This window comes from Eulemur rufifrons, chromosome 17 (genome assembly GCF_041146395.1).
Source record: "Eulemur rufifrons isolate Redbay chromosome 17, OSU_ERuf_1, whole genome shotgun sequence".
Classification (NCBI taxonomy): Eukaryota; Metazoa; Chordata; class Mammalia; order Primates; family Lemuridae; genus Eulemur; species Eulemur rufifrons.
In genome coordinates, this window is record NC_090999.1 from 3,539,665 (window position 1) to 3,557,437 (window position 17,773).

The 17,773-nt window shown below is 54.0% G+C and overlaps 1 protein-coding gene across 1 annotated transcript in view; it reads left to right on the plus strand.

The window, feature by feature from the left end:
* ADAMTS16 (ADAM metallopeptidase with thrombospondin type 1 motif 16) overlaps nt 1-12,692 on the plus strand; it is a 130,014-nt gene extending 117,322 nt beyond the window's left edge. The window contains exons 22-26 of the mRNA XM_069492769.1: nt 3,544-3,745; nt 3,833-4,027; nt 4,935-5,159; nt 11,745-11,892; nt 12,577-12,692. Of these exons, the coding sequence (XP_069348870.1) occupies nt 3,544-3,745; nt 3,833-4,027; nt 4,935-5,159; nt 11,745-11,892; nt 12,577-12,692 (886 nt within the window). The remainder of the gene's footprint in view (nt 1-3,543; nt 3,746-3,832; nt 4,028-4,934; nt 5,160-11,744; nt 11,893-12,576) is intronic.
* Nucleotides 12,693-17,773: the final 5,081 nt, after the last annotated feature.

Consider the following 17,773-nt stretch of genomic DNA (forward strand, 5'->3'; position numbering starts at 1 on the left):
CACATTGACTGCGTGTGTGGTGCTCCATGACAAGGTATTTTACCCTTGTTGAAAATTTGCATTTTCAAAGGAAACTTTCCAGACTCAAATAAAAATGTTATTTTATTTTTTTAAAAAATGGGAAAGTCATTTTATGGAGAAACAACCAATCACTGCTGATCATTAAGGATATTGAATATTTAACAAATGATACCAGGAAATCCTACCTAACCTGTTGCATGAGAACTGTAAATCCCAACGCTTCTTCCGGCCGTGCTGAGAGCCACAGAGGAGTGCCCCACGAGGGAGCCCTGGGCAGTGGGAAGTACTGATGGTGCTGGGTGCTGAGTGCTCCTGTGCCCTGCCTTGGCAACTGACTGATTTGGGTAATACCAACCACTTGTGTTGTTCCAGTTGGTGGGCTTAGGAAAACCAAAGCAAAGCAGGGGCCCTGGGCAGCTACTGAACATAGCTGTGAGTGTTCATGGAGCCCCCAGACACTGGCACAGAAGCTTACATGGATTTTGACTCACTCCTGAGCTGAAATGAAGACCTTTCCCCAGAGTTCAGTTTGTGAAACAAAACAGACACTTGGCGTTTCCAGACGTGGTGTGAATGATCTCTGTTCAGGAGGACTTTGTAATGACTTGCAGTTGAGAGAGAAGGGCAGGGAACAGCCCAACCCAGTGGGAACATCTCAAGATGGCAGAGACAGACGGCTCAGTGAGGTGGTGTGAAAAGCCTCCAGACAGCCAGGATGTCTTTCACAGCTTGATGTGGACACAACAGTTGTAATTTATAAGGCTGCAGGGTGGAGAGAGCAAAGGTAAGAAACGGCAGGAAACATAAAAACAACATGAAAGCACACAGAGGTGTCAAGAGAGCAACCGAGAGGCTCCAAATGCAGAGTTATCTCAGCCACGAAGCCAAAAGCTGAGCTTCACAAGAAGGATGCATAATTTGGATGGTTTAGCATGTAGTAAAAAACACTGATCTTGTTGACACTGAAAAATTGAAGCATCTCCACAGTTAATATAGGACAATTTCTACAACACTGACGTATTTTCTTTTCACGTGTATAAAAATTCTGATTACAGACTGTTTATAATTTTCATAAAAACATAATGGAATCTTTTCAGGAAAAACACTTGGTATAAAATAGTTCAAGGCGTCTATAAACAAAGGTAAGTAAAAATATTATGGTGCAACCCAGTCTAAAGGCACCAAGCAACGTGGCGTGGCTGTTGGGAGTTCTGGTGGGATCACTCCTGTTTCCACCCCCCTTCACGGTCCACCACCTGATTTGGCCTCAGGACTTTCACAATAGGCCCAAATTTGGCACCAAAATTACTTGGGCCACGGTTCCATCTGAGAACATAAGGAAAGGTACCAATTATCTTGCTCAGAAATCTCTACAGACATAGCACACATGGAACTGGTTCAATTTCAGGAAGTTCCTGGATCTCTGGGAGCTTGAGAATTCAACCCTTTTTGCCTGTATTTCCTTACTTAGGAAGGACCTTGGTTCATGTTGTGAAATCAGAGACCCTGAAAATATGTTTGCAAAGGCTTCGCACTGTAGGAAAGATGCTTGTTTTAGACATTTTTAAAAAATCCTGAACAAAAAGTTGCATATCCTGCCTGTTCTTAACCATGTTAAAAATATATTTACATGCACAGAAAGCCCCAGAAGCAGGTGTGAGGAAGTAATCATGATGTTATCTCTGGTAGGAGGGACTCTGGGCGGTGTTAGCTAGCTCCTCATGTAACTCGGGTCCACAAACTTCATTCTGGTTGGAAGTCACCTCTCCTGGTTGCCGTGGGTGCTGGTGACAGGCACCTCAGGAGATCTTGGCCCAGATCTCTGGGCTGCTGCTTTGGCTTTTCTAGCCGAGGGTGACTGTGGGGGTGTGGGGACAGGATGGTCAGGAAGCCGAAGGCCAAACCTAAGCATCCTCACCAATCCTGTCTTGCCTCAAGATTCAGGAGAAAGTCCTGAAAGTTATCCTAACCGGTCCTCAGAAAGGCTGAGCAGCAGAAGATGGAACGCGTTGCTCTGGGGCCCCTCTGCAGAAAGAGCCGCAAGCAAAGCCTCGCAGGCAGCCCCCGGGCTCTGTGTCCTGGAGTGGGCCCCCATCGTGACCTGCTGGCTAGACAGCCGGCACTGGAGGAGGCAGGCTGGGCAGCCCACGCTCACTCGCCTGATCCTCACGCTGCGTTGCCTGAAGAATGAGGATCGTGGCTTCTCCTTTCCCTTCAGTGCTGTTTTTTTACAACTACCAAAATGGTGCCAACGTCTTGCACAGAATTTTCAGTTTTTGTGCAAACACCTCCCATCCCCTTCCGCCTTGTCCCACAGGGGCTGAACAGGGAGATAAATGTGAGTGAAGATCATCAAGTCGCCTTAGAACCCAGATCGCTGACTGACTCCTGGAGGGAGCACGGAGCCCTCAGCTTACTGAGTCCTGTTTGACCTCCTGGGAGTCCCCTCCTCTCAATGCACCGTCCCCAGGCACCCACGCGCATCGAGCCCTCCTGCAGATGCACTTGTGCCAAGCCAGTTGAGGTGGTGCCTGGACCTGGCTCCACCCCACGTCCCGTCATCTGCCAACGCATGTGTTGACAGGGAGGACTTTTATCACCAGAAAAAGAAAAAAAAAAAAAAAAAAAAGCTGGCTTTGAGATAGAACATTACTGAGAATCAGTAGCTGGTAGCAAATTGAAAGATAGACGGCCAGACATTATGAGCCTCCGCTGGGAGAGTGCATGGTCACTTATGAAACTGTCGTATGAAAAAAAATTGAACCAGAATCTGATAAAGACTCTAGGTCCAACTGCTAAGTGACAGGAAAGACAGAGGACAGAGGAGCACAGGGAGCAAGAGCACAGAGATCAGCAAAAAGGGCTGTGAGATGCTCAGTAAGGTAAAAGATCCGGCTTCTGTAACCAGTAAATTGAAGAGAAAAATAAACGAGATTAAGGGGGAGCCTATGGACAAAAAGAGAAGACCGGACAGCCAGTTGCAAAGTGTGAACTTTAATTGGAGCCTTCAAACAAGCAAATACTTAAGTTATGACATTTATGACACAATTGGGAATTGGGACACTGAATATTTAGAGATGATAAGGAATTATCACTAACTTTTTAGATGTCATAATGGTATTATGGTTATGTTCAAATATCTTTTAGAGATGCATATTGAAATATCTACATGTCTGGGATTTCCTTCAAAATGCCATAGGGGTCGGGGCATATATCAGTGACTGATGGAGTTGGGTGGATGGGAACACAAAGGGTTTTTTTTACAATGTTTAATATGTTTGAAATTTTCTAGTAAAAAAAAAAAAAGCTCTCGAGAGAGCAGACACCTGTGCTGAGATGGGTTATTTCCAAGCCCACTGGAACCCAAAAGCCAGGGGCAGGAAGGAACAACAGATCCCTAATCAGGGCGGCGGGGGCAACGGGCTAGGGTGAGCCTTGCAGAGTGGGAACAGAAAAGACACCGACTGTGGGCGGGACCCTCACCGGCTGCGGCCCTCACGCCCCTCTTCTGTGCCCTGGCAGCTGGTCGGTGGGGAACTGGAGCGCCTGCAGCCGGACGTGCGGCAGGGGTGCTCAGAGCCGGCCCGTGCGCTGCACGCGGCGCGCGCGCCACCACACGGAGCCGCTCCCGGCCAGCCTGTGCCCGCAGCCCGCGCCCCCCAGCCGCCAGGCCTGCAACCCCCAGCGCTGCCCGCCCGCCTGGAGCGCCGGGCCCTGGGGGGAGGTAAGCGCGCGGGCGGGGGGGGCTGCGGGGCCCCGCGGGGTGACGGCAGTTGGCCCCTGCCCTGCACTGAGCGGGCTCTCCCTGCAGTGCTCACGAACCTGTGGGAAGGGCTGGAGGAAGCGCGTGGTGGTCTGTAAGAGCACCGACCCTGCCGCCAGAGCTCAGCTGCTGCCCAACGCCGTCTGCACCTCGGAGCCCAAGCCCAGGACGCACGAGGCCTGCCTGCTGCAGCGCTGCAACAAGCACAAGAAGCTGCAGTGGCTCGTTTCCGCCTGGTCCCAGGTAGGTGCGTGGTCCCAGGTAGGTACTCTGTTCCAGGTAGGTATGCTCTTCCAGGTGGGTGTGCTGGTCCCAGGAAGGTGCTGGCCCCAGGTAGATGAGTGGTCCCGCCGAGAAGGGCGGGCTTCTCTGCTTAGGTAATGCCAGTCCAATGGCCCATGGGCTGCAGGTCATCACCCACTCTCCCCAGCATGAGTCAGCAACCCCGGGGCCGAACCTCTCTCCTGGCCTCCATGCCTTGGCCTGTGGTTCAACAGTGTGCCTTGCTTCTGTGTGTCCTCTTTGCATGGCAGGGGCCTGCAGCCTTCTGCCCAGCCTGCTGGTTTGCCCAGGGCACCTCTGCACATGCCAGAGTGTCTGGCAGCCAGGACAGCTCAAGCTCAGAGCACGCCTCAGAGGGGAACCCCAGTGGATTTTCTCTCCATGCTTGCTTACCTTCTGTACAAGCTACACTCAGATTTCTGGGGAAGATTTGTGAGCCCTGGGTTTCTTCTACCTGCCCCTGCTTCAGGGGCCAGAATGGTGCCTGCAGTTGGGTGGGTTAATTCCATGGACTGTGGTGTTTACCACATGTCTTTGGGTATTGAATTTCAGTACATTCTAATAATGTCAGTGACAGCCCAACATTTTGATTTTCCAGTGAAATGGTAGCTTTAGAATTATACCCTTCATGGTTTCTGACTGCCCTGTCCCTACTTACGCCCCATGGTGCTGTGCCACTATGACCTCAAGATCCTCTTTCTTAATGATAGATACTATAAAGCCCTTTTAAAATGCTATGGTCTAATAAATTTCACTGAATGTCTATACATATAAATGTTCAAGCACATATCTTTGGGAAACATTTTGACCTGATATTGCAAGGAAAAAAAGGTATTTTTCACTCACATCTTTGCTCTCTTATTTTTAGTGCTCTGTGACATGTGAAAGGGGAACACAGAAAAGATTCTTAAGATGTGCCGAAAAGTATGTTTCTGGGAAGTATCGAGAGCTGGCCTCAAAGAAGTGTTTGCATTTGCCGAAGCCCAACCTGGAGCTGGAACAGCCCTGCGCCCTCTTTCCGTGCCCCAAGCACCCCCTGTATGCTGCTGCAGGTCCCCCAAGGGGCAGCTGGTTTGCCTCACCCTGGTCTCAGGTAGGGGAAGCTCTAAATTCCCAATGAGTGAGTGGACATAGCTCCCTGCCCCATGAGTTGGCAGCTGGCTTAAGGGGGAGGCTTCTGTGAGGGTGTGTTCCCCAGAGCTGACGGAGCGCCTTCGTCAGGTGGTTTTCCAGAGAGTAAACAGTGTGGGTAGCCCTGTTCCTAGTTGTGGGAGTGGCTTTCTGAGGATGGTCTCCAAATGTTTCTGAATCTTTTAGAGTACATGTGTCTTATTCTAAATGTCACCCAATTAAGTGTAAGGAAATGCAATGCTTTTGGTAAATCTGGGCAGAATTCCACAGAGACGAGTGTGAATGGGGAAGGAATATGAAATCTGGAATGAGTGGGTGACAGTAAGCCCATGGGCTGTTTGTAGCCCCCCTCCTTCCTCGCCCTGTTTCCCACCTGGGCTCCTAACAGCCCCGCACATGCCCTCTGGGCAGCGGCTCTGTGTCTCTGGCTCATGGTCTCTGGCTTCCTCCTTTTCCCAAGTCCGTGCCCTCCTTCCTCTTGCTCCTGCTGGTGTTTCTGCTCTCAGTCCAGGTGGGCCCAGGCTGCTAGGGGTTCCAGGGGCTGGCACGCAACCCACACGCCACAGGCCAAGCATGAGCTTCTGCACTGGCTCGCGTCTGCCCAGGATACTGGCGCTTTTCCTTTCCTGGTTTCCTTATCAGAAGAGGCCGGGAGATTGGGCCTCTTTCCCATTTGCACAGCGGTTCCCTGCCTGCCGCAGGCCCCAGCTCTGAGCCCCTCCTTTCCAGAGAGAGGAAGGTAGAAGGAAATGGGAGGGCAGGAGAGCGGCTGTGTGTGAGGAGTGACAGCCACGTGCGCTCCCTCACTGTCACGCCCAGCTCCTCCACGGTCCTCGCAGGCTCACTCCCTCGAGTGTTCTTGCTGTGGACCACACCCAAATGCACGGGAATGAGAGTAGTGACAACAGCTAACCCCTGAGCAGAGTCCCGGGTACCAGTGCTGCTCTGAACTAAGTCCTTTATCTCTCTTACCAGCCTCTAAGGGAGGTAGCATTATCCCCATTCCACAGATGAGGAAACTGAGGCACAGAGAGCCTGCTCTGCAGACCTGCTCAGGGGGGCCCAAGTGTGTCATGTGACCTCAGAGCACAGTCACCATGTCGTTGTCCTTGGGTCCTATAGTGGTCCTGTCTCTTCTGATGCTCATTTAATTCATTCAGAACCCATCTATCCAACTTCTTTACCTTCCCCATTTGTTTCAAATGGTCCAATATTGTTGGAATAGGAACATCAAACCTCGCTGCTAATACACGCGTAGGCCAAGATGGATTCGCTTCCACTACAGCTTTCAGCTCATCATTATCCACATGGGTCTCAGGTCGCCCACGTGGCTCATTTTCAAGATTAAAATCACCAGAATGGAAATTGTCAAACCATCAAGGTACCATGCATTCGTAAGCCACATCCTTCCCAGATACTTTGTTGATATTTCGGGCTGTCTGTGCTGCATTGGTTACACAATGGAACTCATTCATATTCGAAAGTAACACAAATTTTTTACTTATCCATGGTTTCACAAAAATTGCTCTAAAAAAAATTTGAAAGATAATTACAAGCCAAAACATGCATTTGAAAGACTGAGTGTACCTTCACAGTAAAAATAAAACAAAGTGTCAAAGTGAAATGTCAGAGATATCAACTGTCAAACTTAGCACTTAAGGACATCGGACATTTCGTACTAATACCCTGTTTATAGCAGAGGTGGTCACTGAGTCTGTGCAGTCCCATCCTGAGGTGAGGAGACGTTTGGTCCCTGCGGAGCGGGAAGAGTCTCAGTGGCAGCAGTCTAGACGCGGAGAGGTGGAGGGCGCAGAGGCCCACAGGCCCGTGGCAGGGCAGGGGAGGGGCTCACTGTTGGCCTCTCAGAGACGGCGCAGTAGGAAAATGAAGTGTGAAAGCTTTGGCCCTTCTGGAATCATCCTGTATTTGTTTATTTATTATTCCTTGTGTGCAAGATATGTACCCTGCCTGCAGGAAGCCCCGGGGTGTTAATGGCTCCTCTGAGTGTGACGTGTGCCGGACTGAGGCCACCAGGACATCAGCCAGGACTTAGAGACTGGCAGCCTTCGCGGTCCACTAGCGCATTTCCACAACAACCAGTGACATAGAAAAGAAGAATCACTCTGATTTATAAGTTAAAAAAAAAGGCAAATATTATTATTTAGAAATTCATCTTTTTTTCCTAGTGACGGAGAGTGATTGTTTTCCCGTTCACCTGGGCTGTCTATGCAGTGCCTCTTTACGTGAGCTGCTGAGTTCTAAAAGCGTGGAAACCACTACTGAAGCAGGAGCACACAGAAGAAAATCAGAAGGAAGTGGTCTTTCAGCAAGTCAGCGTTCTAGAAATTCGTGCTGAGTTAATGTCTTGGGTTAGACTCACTGGAAGGGGAGCTGGAGCTGAGCTGTCTGCAGGGCTCCCTCAGGGCGTGGCAGTCGGCAAGTGGTCTCCCAGGTGCAAAGGAAGGAGGTAATCCAAGAACGGGAAAAGGGCACTCATTGCAGGACCTCCCCCCGGATGCTGCCTTGATTCTTTTCCATGTACAATTTCCCCAAGTTGGACAGAGTCTTAGTGAGAGCCCCTGCGCTCCCCTGGGCATGCTGCAGGCCCCGGCCAGAGCGCCAGGCAGCGCTGGGTCCAGCAGGAGGGGAGGCAAAGGGAGAGGTTTCCCGAGGCTGCTGGAGGATCGGTAGCTGTGAATCCCGGTAGCCGTGGGATGCCTGTTGGAGCCTGGGGGTGATCCTGCTTGACATTCTGTACCCCACTCCCACGAAGGGGGTCTGAGTTGACCTCGGTCATTGGCTCCACAGAGGGTTTACCCACCCGTCAAACAGGCCTGCCCCCGCCCCTGGGCATCCTCACAGCAGTAGGAGAGGCAGACCTAAAAGATGTGTCCCCACTAGTGTTGCAGAACTGTCTTGGCAGTCCTGGTGGGGGAGAGGGTTATCCAGGGCAAGGGGGCAGCTCACATAGAGTGGGGTCTCCTGGGGTCCCTTATGAGGTTGTGACAGACAGCAGTCCGTCCAGACTGAGGCACGACAGTGTCTGCAGAGGCTACGCTCAGGAAAGGGTTTCCATCTCGTTGCAAGGTGACCAGGTTAATGTTCAGGGTCATACCACACATGGGCTTTCTGCACCACTGTTGTTAGAGTCAGATGTGACTGAAGCCAGTTCTGAAAATTAAGAAAGAAAAGAAAAAGGCAAAGCGGCATTTGCCGATGTAACTCCGAAAGCCTAGGGCCGCGGTTCTCCCAGGGTGGCCCGCCCTGCGGGTTCTCAGCTCCCACCCAGCTTCCAGAGCTGCTCAAGCTGGAGCTCTCAGGCGGGGTCCAGCGCCTGTTGTAGTCAGTCCCCCCGGTGGTTCTCGTTCACGTTCAAACTGGAGAGCCACGGCCCCGGGTATGGGGCCAATATCAAGGGGCCTGGACAGAGGCTCCAACGTTGCAGTCGTGTGTCAGTCTGGGATGCAGGCGCAGTCGCCATCACGGCGCTGCGTGGTGGCCGCCTCTGTCTGTGCAATCAGTGGGATGCTCAGGTTGGATCCCTGGGAGCTGGAGAAAGAAGCTGGAAGTGTGACTTCCAGATCCAAGTTCCCGACTCTTCTGGCTGAGCAGTACTTTTCCAAGAGGTGCTGTGCCACACGGCCTGCCCACCACACATGGGGGCTGCAGCCTCCCGGCCCTCCCCAGCCCTCCTGTCCCCTGGGTCCCCACCTTGGGAGTCTGCGTGGATGTCAAGGGCTCCAGAGGATTCTTAGGATCAGTCTGTTTGGAAATCGTAAACCCAGTTGAAAATCTGGAATGTGAATTCTAAGCAGCCATGCTGAGTTTGGAGCCATCACATTGGTGACATTGATGAACAACTGCACTTCTCTTTCCTTCCTGGAATGAAAAGTGAATAAACGTGTTCAGGTTTCTTCTTTTCCATCTTTTGGTGTATCACCCTCCATCAATTCAAAATGTTTTCAAAATGTGCAGCTGAACATCTTAGTTCTTTTACTTTACATAGAGAAATGCAAGTTTTGAGAAATTGGAAGGTTTTTATCCCATAATTTTTTTCCACAGGGAATTTTAAAACTCTCTAGACCAGTGCTTCTCTCACTCCCTGTGCATAGGCACCGGCTGGGACGGCGCCGAGTCTGACGTGGGCGTCACACTACGCGTTGCTGGGTGAGGGGCGGCACTCCGCGTGGCCAGGCTCTGTAGCTACCCTGAGGCCTGTGAACGTCGCCGTGCCTACCCCTCAGCATCCAGTGCCTAAAACAGTGCCTGCTACGGGGGAGGGAGCGATTAACATCAACATCAGTTGGATAAGTGAATCAGTGACAAAAACGAATTAAACCACATATTAATTATTTTGGAACTGTTTACATGATTTTAAAATATGTCACAATCTCTTAATTTTCAATTAAGGCGTAAAATCCTCAGCAAGAATGAAATTTTGCCCCAGCTGCTGATCATGAAAGAAATTTAACCTGAGTTTCTGCATTTGCTGGAGAATCTAAAAAAGAAAAAAGAAAGAAAGAAATTCAACGCAAAGGAGAGGTTTTGGACACCCAAAGCTGTGGACATGACCAGCGAGAAGCTCTGAGCTGCCGTCTCAGCGCACAAGCAGCGGCCTAAGGCTCTCAGCTCCGCGTGGGCTGAGGGCGCCTGAGTGCAGACTGCAGGAGCAAAGGCCAGAACTGTGGTTTGGGGATGTCCAGAAAGATGTACGAGGCCATGGGAAGCATCTGGCTCTGGTGTGTGACCCTGACAATGAAATCAGACATGAATCCGCCCACAACGTTTTCTTCTGGTTGCCATAGTCATGTATTGACACTGAGTTATTGACGACTTTCGCTGAAATTGGGTTTGAGGCGCAGCGGGGACGTCTCCCAGGGGTTCCAGACACATGCACGGGGGCCGACATCCCTTATCCAAGGAGGACAAAAACAAACAGCTCCTTCAGCCTGTGGTTTTCAGTACTCTTGGTGTTTCCACCCTCTCCCCTCCCGAGGGGCAGGGGAAGGTGCCTGACTTGCCGCGGCACCCAGGCCCTGTCCCCGGGCTTTACGCTACTTGGTAAAGCTCTGGCTGCAGCAGGTCCTGGAGAGAAGCAGGCGAGGTTTGGCGGCGGCTGCTCACAGGCAGGCTGATCCGGGCGGTGGGGAGCAGCTGCGGCCTGAGCCATCTGCACAGGGTCTCGTAGGTCTGGCCAAGCAACGTCAGCCCCAGTTTGTCACAGCGTTACCCTCGCATTTTAAAGCAGCCGTTTAGTTTATTCACCACGCACAGGGACTTCCAAAGTGTTATCTGACCCCGTCTTCCTGCAGGTGTGTGCTTAATTGCTTACATTCTTAACATTTTTGAACTGGTAGCCTTCTCTGAGCACAATTTACAGTCTAGACTCTGCGTGCGGGTTCGGGTTCCTCTGTCTCTGCAGTTTCTTATGCCCTGGCTTCTTCACTGCACTTGACCCCAGAGGGATCCCACTCATTTTGTGGTGCATGAGCCTGGCCAGCCAATGGAAGATGAGCTAACCGACCTCCCTCCCTTCTCTCTGCTGTTGCTACTCGGGGTGTGGGGGGGCCCCATAAGATGCCGATGTCTCAACAAAATGAGCCCCAGCAGCTGGTGTCACCTGGCACTGGGAGCCCTGGAAGTTGGGGTCTAAAAGAGGCTTAGTTGTATCTCACCTCTCATCAAGCTGGTTTGTCGCAACTGCCAGAAAGGGGCTCGGTGAGGGCATTCCCTAAGGGGCTGTTTCTTTTGTGCGGGGCTTAGAAACAACCCTGGTATCCCCAGATATCCCCAGTTTCTTTGTGTCTATCAAACCATCAATGACTCACTCAAGCACATTCTAGACGTCTAGGGTGGAGGGGGGATGCGAGCAAGGAGAGAGGTAAGAGGGGAGGAGGGGCTGCCACACCCAGCGGAGACAGGGCCGGCCCCCGAGGCTGGAGTTAGGAAAGAAGCCAGCGCAGCTAAGGGAGCACCTCGGCCTGCATCCTGGGTGGTAACATCAATCTTGTGCTCTGAAGTACCTTAAATAGAAACCAGAATCGGAAGGCTCTTCTTATTAGTTAATCGGAAGGATATCTTGTAAGTAATTTTATTGGGGGCATCCAATTTTTTTCAGCACTACCTGTAGTCTGAGGAGGTAATATACTAATCCATGAATATCATTTGTTTTACTCAGTTTACTTGCTTTTTTAAAAAAGTGTACTCTGCCCCCAAATAGCCCAATCCCAGGAACCCTCAGTTAAGGCCTTAGCGTCAGACTCCAGCAGTTCAAATCCCAGCCTGGGCGGGCCCTGTCACCAGCAAAGGCTGTGTCATCTGAACAGCAGGAAGGGTCATCGTAGCTACGTCACCAGGTCGGTTCAGAAGCTCCGGTAGGGCCCTGCCCGGGGCACGCTGATGCACGCTACGGCAAGGTGGCAGGGACTGTCAGCATCAGGCCGAGCGTGACTCTTCCTCACCAACGATGCTCTTCCCTCGCTGGCCCGCGGCGGCGCCCTGTTTGAAGGGCGGCACCGACAGCCGACCTGTGTGTGTCTCCCTGCAGTGCACGGCCAGCTGTGGGGGCGGCGTCCAGACCAGGTCGGTGCAGTGCCTGGCCGGGGGCCGGCCAGCGTCAGGCTGCTTCCTGCACCAGAAGCCTGAGGCCTCCCTGGCCTGCAACACCCACTTCTGCCCCATTGCGGAGAAGAAAGGTGAGCACGGGAGCCCCTGGGCGGGGCCTGGGCCTTGGGGACAGGCTGTCAAGTTTCTGGGAGGTCCCTGGAGGGCCTGGAGTCTGGGTCTTGTGTCTGCCCCACCTTTTCTCTCTTTGCATCTCCTCCTCCAATTTTGCAATGAAATGGCCCATAAATCATACCCTGCCGCCTCTCAGACCACCCCAGAATGACAGAGATCATGATGACATGGTGACATGGGTCCAGCTTTAAGAAGGCATGATTTCTTTCCTAGTTCCATGCTATTCACTCTCTAAACGCCATCCCTGTGCACACAGCACAAAACACCTCCAGTATTGCAGGCGACAGCCGCCTGTCCAGGCTTTTCTGAGAAAAATCGTAGCTGAGGAAGGCGAGTGGTTTGGCTCAGCCATAGAACTGGACCATTGAAAGTCAGTCTCCAGAGGCTCATTGCCTTGGGTGGGTGAGTAGTTGAGAGGGTGGGTTTGGCACAAAAACAAAAGTTTAGTTTTTCAGGAAGCTTCCAAGAAAGGTCCTGTGAAAAGAGTAGGTTCTGCAGGTCCCCAGTCAGGCCTGAAGAGCTGCCCCGTTCAGCAGCTTCAGAGCATGACAAAGTTGCTGTCATTTGCGGGACAGTCACTAGCTGGTGGTGCGTGATGCTGCACTGGGGAGCACTGACCGTGCGGGTTTGCTCGTTTTCAGACGCCTTCTGCAAGGACTACTTCCACTGGTGCTACCTGGTGCCCCAGCACGGGGTGTGCACCCACAAGTTCTACGGCCAGCAGTGCTGCAGGGCTTGCTCCAAGTCCAACCTGTGAGTCGGGACGCTTCCCACGGCAGGGAAAGTGCCTGCGCGGCAGAGGAGTTTCCCACGCTGAGCTGTGCAGTCCACAGTGGAAGGCGTCTGAGGAAGACCCAAGCTGGAAGGAAAAGACTGTTGGGCTCTTTGACCAAGAGCGCGTGTGTGCGCGTCTCCCTGTGAACGTGAGTGCACACCTGTGTCCGCGCGTGTGCAGACTCTGCTGCTGGGCTGAACAGGGAGCCCCTCCGGCACGGCCGCTGCGTGGCAGGCAGAGGCAGGCCCCGCCGGACAGCGACGCTCACCCTCGCTTGCAGGCAGCCAGATCCAGTCTGAAAGACACAGGGGCGAACTTGCCAAACACTAAACATCTGGTGCTTTGTACTAAGAAGGAAAGGCCATGAAATAAGGAAAACGTACAGAACATCTGCCGCTAAGTGCGTGCGTCAGCCTCCACTCCTGCCCGGGAGGCCACTGCCATCAGGAACTCCCAGCTTTCTGAGAGGAGGGCAGGAGCAGGGCGCCAGGCTGCCCCAGGCTCTTCCTCCTCCCCAGCGGCACAGTTGCTCCTCATGGGACCTGGAGCTGCCTCGAGAACCAGCGTCATCTCTAGGGGCACCTGCCGGGCGCTGCATTCGGCTTCGGGACATCGCCTATGGAAACAGGAAGAATGGAATCCCTGCTACGGTGCTCCTGTCCCTTTCAGACCCATGAGATGGAGGGGAGACTTTCAGTACCTTATGTTTTATCTTTCTCAGTTATTTGCAAGCAAGTGTTCCTATTGAAATCCGTTTCTTAATGCTTTTCTTTTCAAAATGACAGATCAGATATACAGTTGACATCCAACCCCACGTTCCTAAGAGCTGTGGCCCTGCTATGACAGACAGCAGCCGTGCAGCCGGCGTGGTGATAGCCTCAGAGCCCCGAGTTTCATTTTTGTGTGTCGTAAGGTTTGTGAAATCTTCTCTGTGCATTTGGTCGTTTCTGTGATGCCGCTGAGAAGGAAGGCCAGGGCTGCTCGAACGGGCGGCTGCCCCTGGCCTCCAGCACTCCCGCCGTCCACGGCATGGCTCCCACCCGGTGAGCACCTGGATATTTATATTTGCTGAAGTTTTATAATAAATTTTATATTGTATGGCGTGCTTCTGAACTACTTCACGGTTCTTTACAAAGTGTGGTTTTGACATCAAGGGCTGACACTCTCATGCCAGGAAACACGTCTCAAAGAGGGAGAAATGGGGCTCGGGGACGTCAGAGAAAGAGCGGGGACTGGTCCAGGAGAACGTGCCCCTGAGGGAAGAGGATCTGCAGGGACCCGTGATGGTGGCCTTGTGCCCCACTTGTCAACAGGAGGTGGCCCTCGCCCTGTGGTCCCTACAGGTGTTAGGGTTCTCTAGAAAAGCAGAACCAATAGGACATACAGAGGGCTGGGATTTATTTTAAGGAATTGGCTCACATGATCGTGAAGCCTGGCGACTCTGAAATCTGTAGGGCAGGCTGGACATGCAGGGACGAGTTGGTGTTGCCGTCTCGGGTCTGAATTCCGCGGGACAGCGGGCTGGAGGCTCAGGCAGGGCTTTCCCGTTGCCGTTTTGAAGCAGAATCGCTTTTCTCGGGGAAACCTGTCTTTGCTCTTAAGTCCTTCGACTGATCAGATGAGGCCCACCACGTCCCGGAGCGTCACCTGCTTTGCTCAAAGTCTGCTGACTCAGATGTCGGTCACTTCTAAAAAATACCTCACAGCAACATCTAGCCTGGTGTTGGATGCAACCACCGGCGTCACAGAGCCCAGCCACACTGACGTAAAACTCGCCGTCATACCACCCTCCTTGGGTTGCATTTAACCAGCCCTCACTGCGGCCCCTGTGACTGGGGCGGACCCTGCCCCATGGCGCGTCAGCTGCCAGAGTGCAGCCCTGGCCCGGCTGGCCCCGCTCCCCCCAGCCTGCCCGGCCAGTAGGTAATGCTAGTGGGTGCTGGAGCACGGCGGGCTCTGCACCGCCACCTCGAGTCCACGGCCCACTCATGTGAGGACGCAGTCCTGACCCCATTTTACAGAGAGGAAATTCTGACGGACAACGCTTATAGCTTTCCCTGGAGTTGTAAGCCAGAAAGGGGGACTCTGCCGAATTCTGCAGGATTCCTGGGGATGGTGGCATCTTATTCCCAAACCCAAAGCCACAAGGCACCACTGTCTTCTTGATACAGCCAAGCACTGGGACCGTCCTCCAAACCTCTGTCCTTCAAACAGAGGACTGTCGGTGACCCTTATTATTATTTGCAGTGGCCTTTCCTCGGCCAGCTGCTGGCCTCGTTCCATGAAGGAGGCAAAAATGGCCAAGATGTGGTCCTGCCTGCGAGGATTCTATGTTCCAGTAGAGAAATAATGCGCAGCTGCAAATGTGTGTAGTACAAGGTTGACCACGACGCAGAAGGACGGGGACAGGCAGCGGGGAGAGATTTGCTTCTGCCAGAGAGGCAAGTGGTGGGCCAGAGAGGAGCAGCCTTCAACCTGGCACTCGCAGCAGGAGGGAGTGTGAGCAAGAGGAGGGGGCAGGCGGGGGCACTTGGGACCTGCTCGGGACCCCGCGTGGCTCGGCACTTGAGCAAGACGCTGGGCGGCAGAGAGGGTCGTGGTGGGCGGGGACTGCCTGAGGCTGGGCTTGTTGGGACTAGGGGACTCATCAGCCCAGCGCCTGGCCAGCCTCTCACCTGGGCCGTCGCCTCGTCCGGGTGCATCCTTCCGGTGCTTTACACACCCCACAGGGGGCTAGTGGGGGTCTGGCTTAAACCACGTCAGGCCGGACCAGAGCCTTTATCTGCTTGATTTGGCACTTGCTGTATGCTGAATGCTAAGGCAAGCACTGGGTGTGCAAAGCCCCCATAGACCCTGGCAGCTGTCCTAGGGGAGGTGCCATCAATTGCTCTGTCCATGGGGTGGGGCGGGGGGAACTCATCCAGACTCTTCCAGGCCATGGACCCCGTAGTGGCACAGCCAGTGCTCAACCAGGATGGTGTCCATCACGTGCCCTCAGCCCCTCGCCTCCGTTCATCCCTCCACATGGCCTCCCCCTATGGAGGCCAGTCTCCGGCCATTCCAGCCTCTGTGTATCTGGCCCGGCTGCCTCTGTCATCTGTCCCCAGGGCAGCCAGCCTTCTCCGTGCTGGCCCCAGTGCTCCTCTCCTCCCTCCTCACTGTCTTCAGGTGGGTCACAGTGAGGTGGACCTGGGAGCACCTCAAAGGTGCGTGCCCCGCTGCCCACCTGCCCGGGCGCTGGACTTATCAGGCCTACGGAGAATCTCTTGCTGTCTGGGTCTGGGACCTTTTTCAACATCACTTCTTTGTTCCCAGTGTAGCCTCAGTGCTTAGGGCTGGAAATGAGTTCTAGATGTGGAGCTCACAGCCGCCGCAGGGCTGAGTTCAGATCCAAGGTGGGGGAAAGACCCCCACAGCGTCCCCGCCTGGCACTCGGTGTCCTGAGTTCTCGGCCTCAGTGGATCCACAGGTGTCCGCCCTGCACAGCCGCCTTTCTCAGGGCTGTCCACGCAGCCACCGGCCACCCACACCGCTGCACGGGAACCGCTGTCTGTCTTGGGACCTGCGGGGGCCTTTGCTGCCTGATCCTGGTGTGTCCTGGAGGGGACTGGCCTGGGAGAGACACTGACAGGGTCACGCAGACACCTGTGCCATCTGGACAACACCCCGGCCAGTTACAGGTGGGCCTCGGCTGCGCGGTGTGGTCAGAGACCCAGATCACACCACAGCACGGTGAGCTCTTGGTGGGCTTTTTCCCTGCCTGCCTCTCATTCGCAGTCAAATGCCAGGACAGAGCCCAGAGAGCCTTCGTCCTCGTCTGGCTGCCCCCCAGGAATCTCACCAGGTGCTGCTTCATGGAAGGGGGTGTGGGGGTGCAGGGGGATGTCCCCGAGCTCCAGGTGCTGCCACATGTCTGGGCTAAATGCAGCCCCAGAAATTCCAGGCTGAGCAAATGAGTCCAGACAAAACAGCGGAGGAGGAGGGGGGGAGGGGGAGGGGGAGGGGAGGGGAGGGGGAGGGGGAGGGGGAGGGGAGGGGGGAGGGGGAGGGGGAGGGGAGGGGGAGGAGGAGGTGGCTGCTGCCTGGGAGCAGCTGCACCAGCCAGACCAACCCCAGCCCTCCCAGGCCCCACCTCCCTGTCTGTCTGTCTGTCTGTCTGTCTCGCCAACTTTCCAAATGCGCCCCCCCCAGCTAAAACCACTTCCCCCTGGGCCCCCAGCCCAGCAGCCCTAACAAAGGGCAGACAGCAAGAGACTTTGGAAAGAGAAGGAAATCTGCTAAACACCCCAAACTTCCTCTGTACCTTTCCTAGGACAAAAACTCACCTTAGCCCACACCGACCCCAACCCCATCCCGAGTGCAGTGTGCTGGCCTTGCTGTCTCCCTAGTCCCAGCGTTTGTGGGCCCAGAACGCAGTCTCAGTGGAGGGGTCCTTGGTGCGGAGGGGTCCTTGGTGCGGGGCACTCCGCTTCTGTGTCTCACAGGATGCGGATGGAGCCTCCTTGGTCTGACACTGAGGCAGAGACCAGCCTGCCCCAGCCTGCCCCAGCCTGGCTCTAACCTGCATCCTCCCACCTCTGGTGTCCCCCTCTCTCTGGTGTTTCTTTCCCTCTGGTGTTTCCCCCTCCGGTGTCCTCTCTCTGGTGTCTGCCCTCTGGTGTCTCCCTCTCTCTGGTGTCCCCCCCTCTGGTGTTTCCCCCTGGTGTTCCGAGCTTCTCCTAGCTTCCTTCCCACAACTTCACAAATGCCAAACATTGCATCTGACCTTCCAGACTTGGCCTTGTCCCCTTCCCTCACTAGCAAAAGTGATGTCATGGTCCCCGTGTTTGCTTTCTCACTTCCTTCACAAGGACAGGGTCATCTGGGACATCCCCACAGGGCTGGGCCTCCTGGGACCCCCAACATAGCACTCGTCTCCCTGATGGAACCATGCCCATCCCAGGCAAGGCCGGCCCTAGATGCGGACCACGAATCCACTAGTCTGCAAGCCCCCTGTGTATGGAGCATCCACTCACCCCGTGTTCCTCCTACACGTAAGGGAGAGACCGACCCCTCTTCTCCCA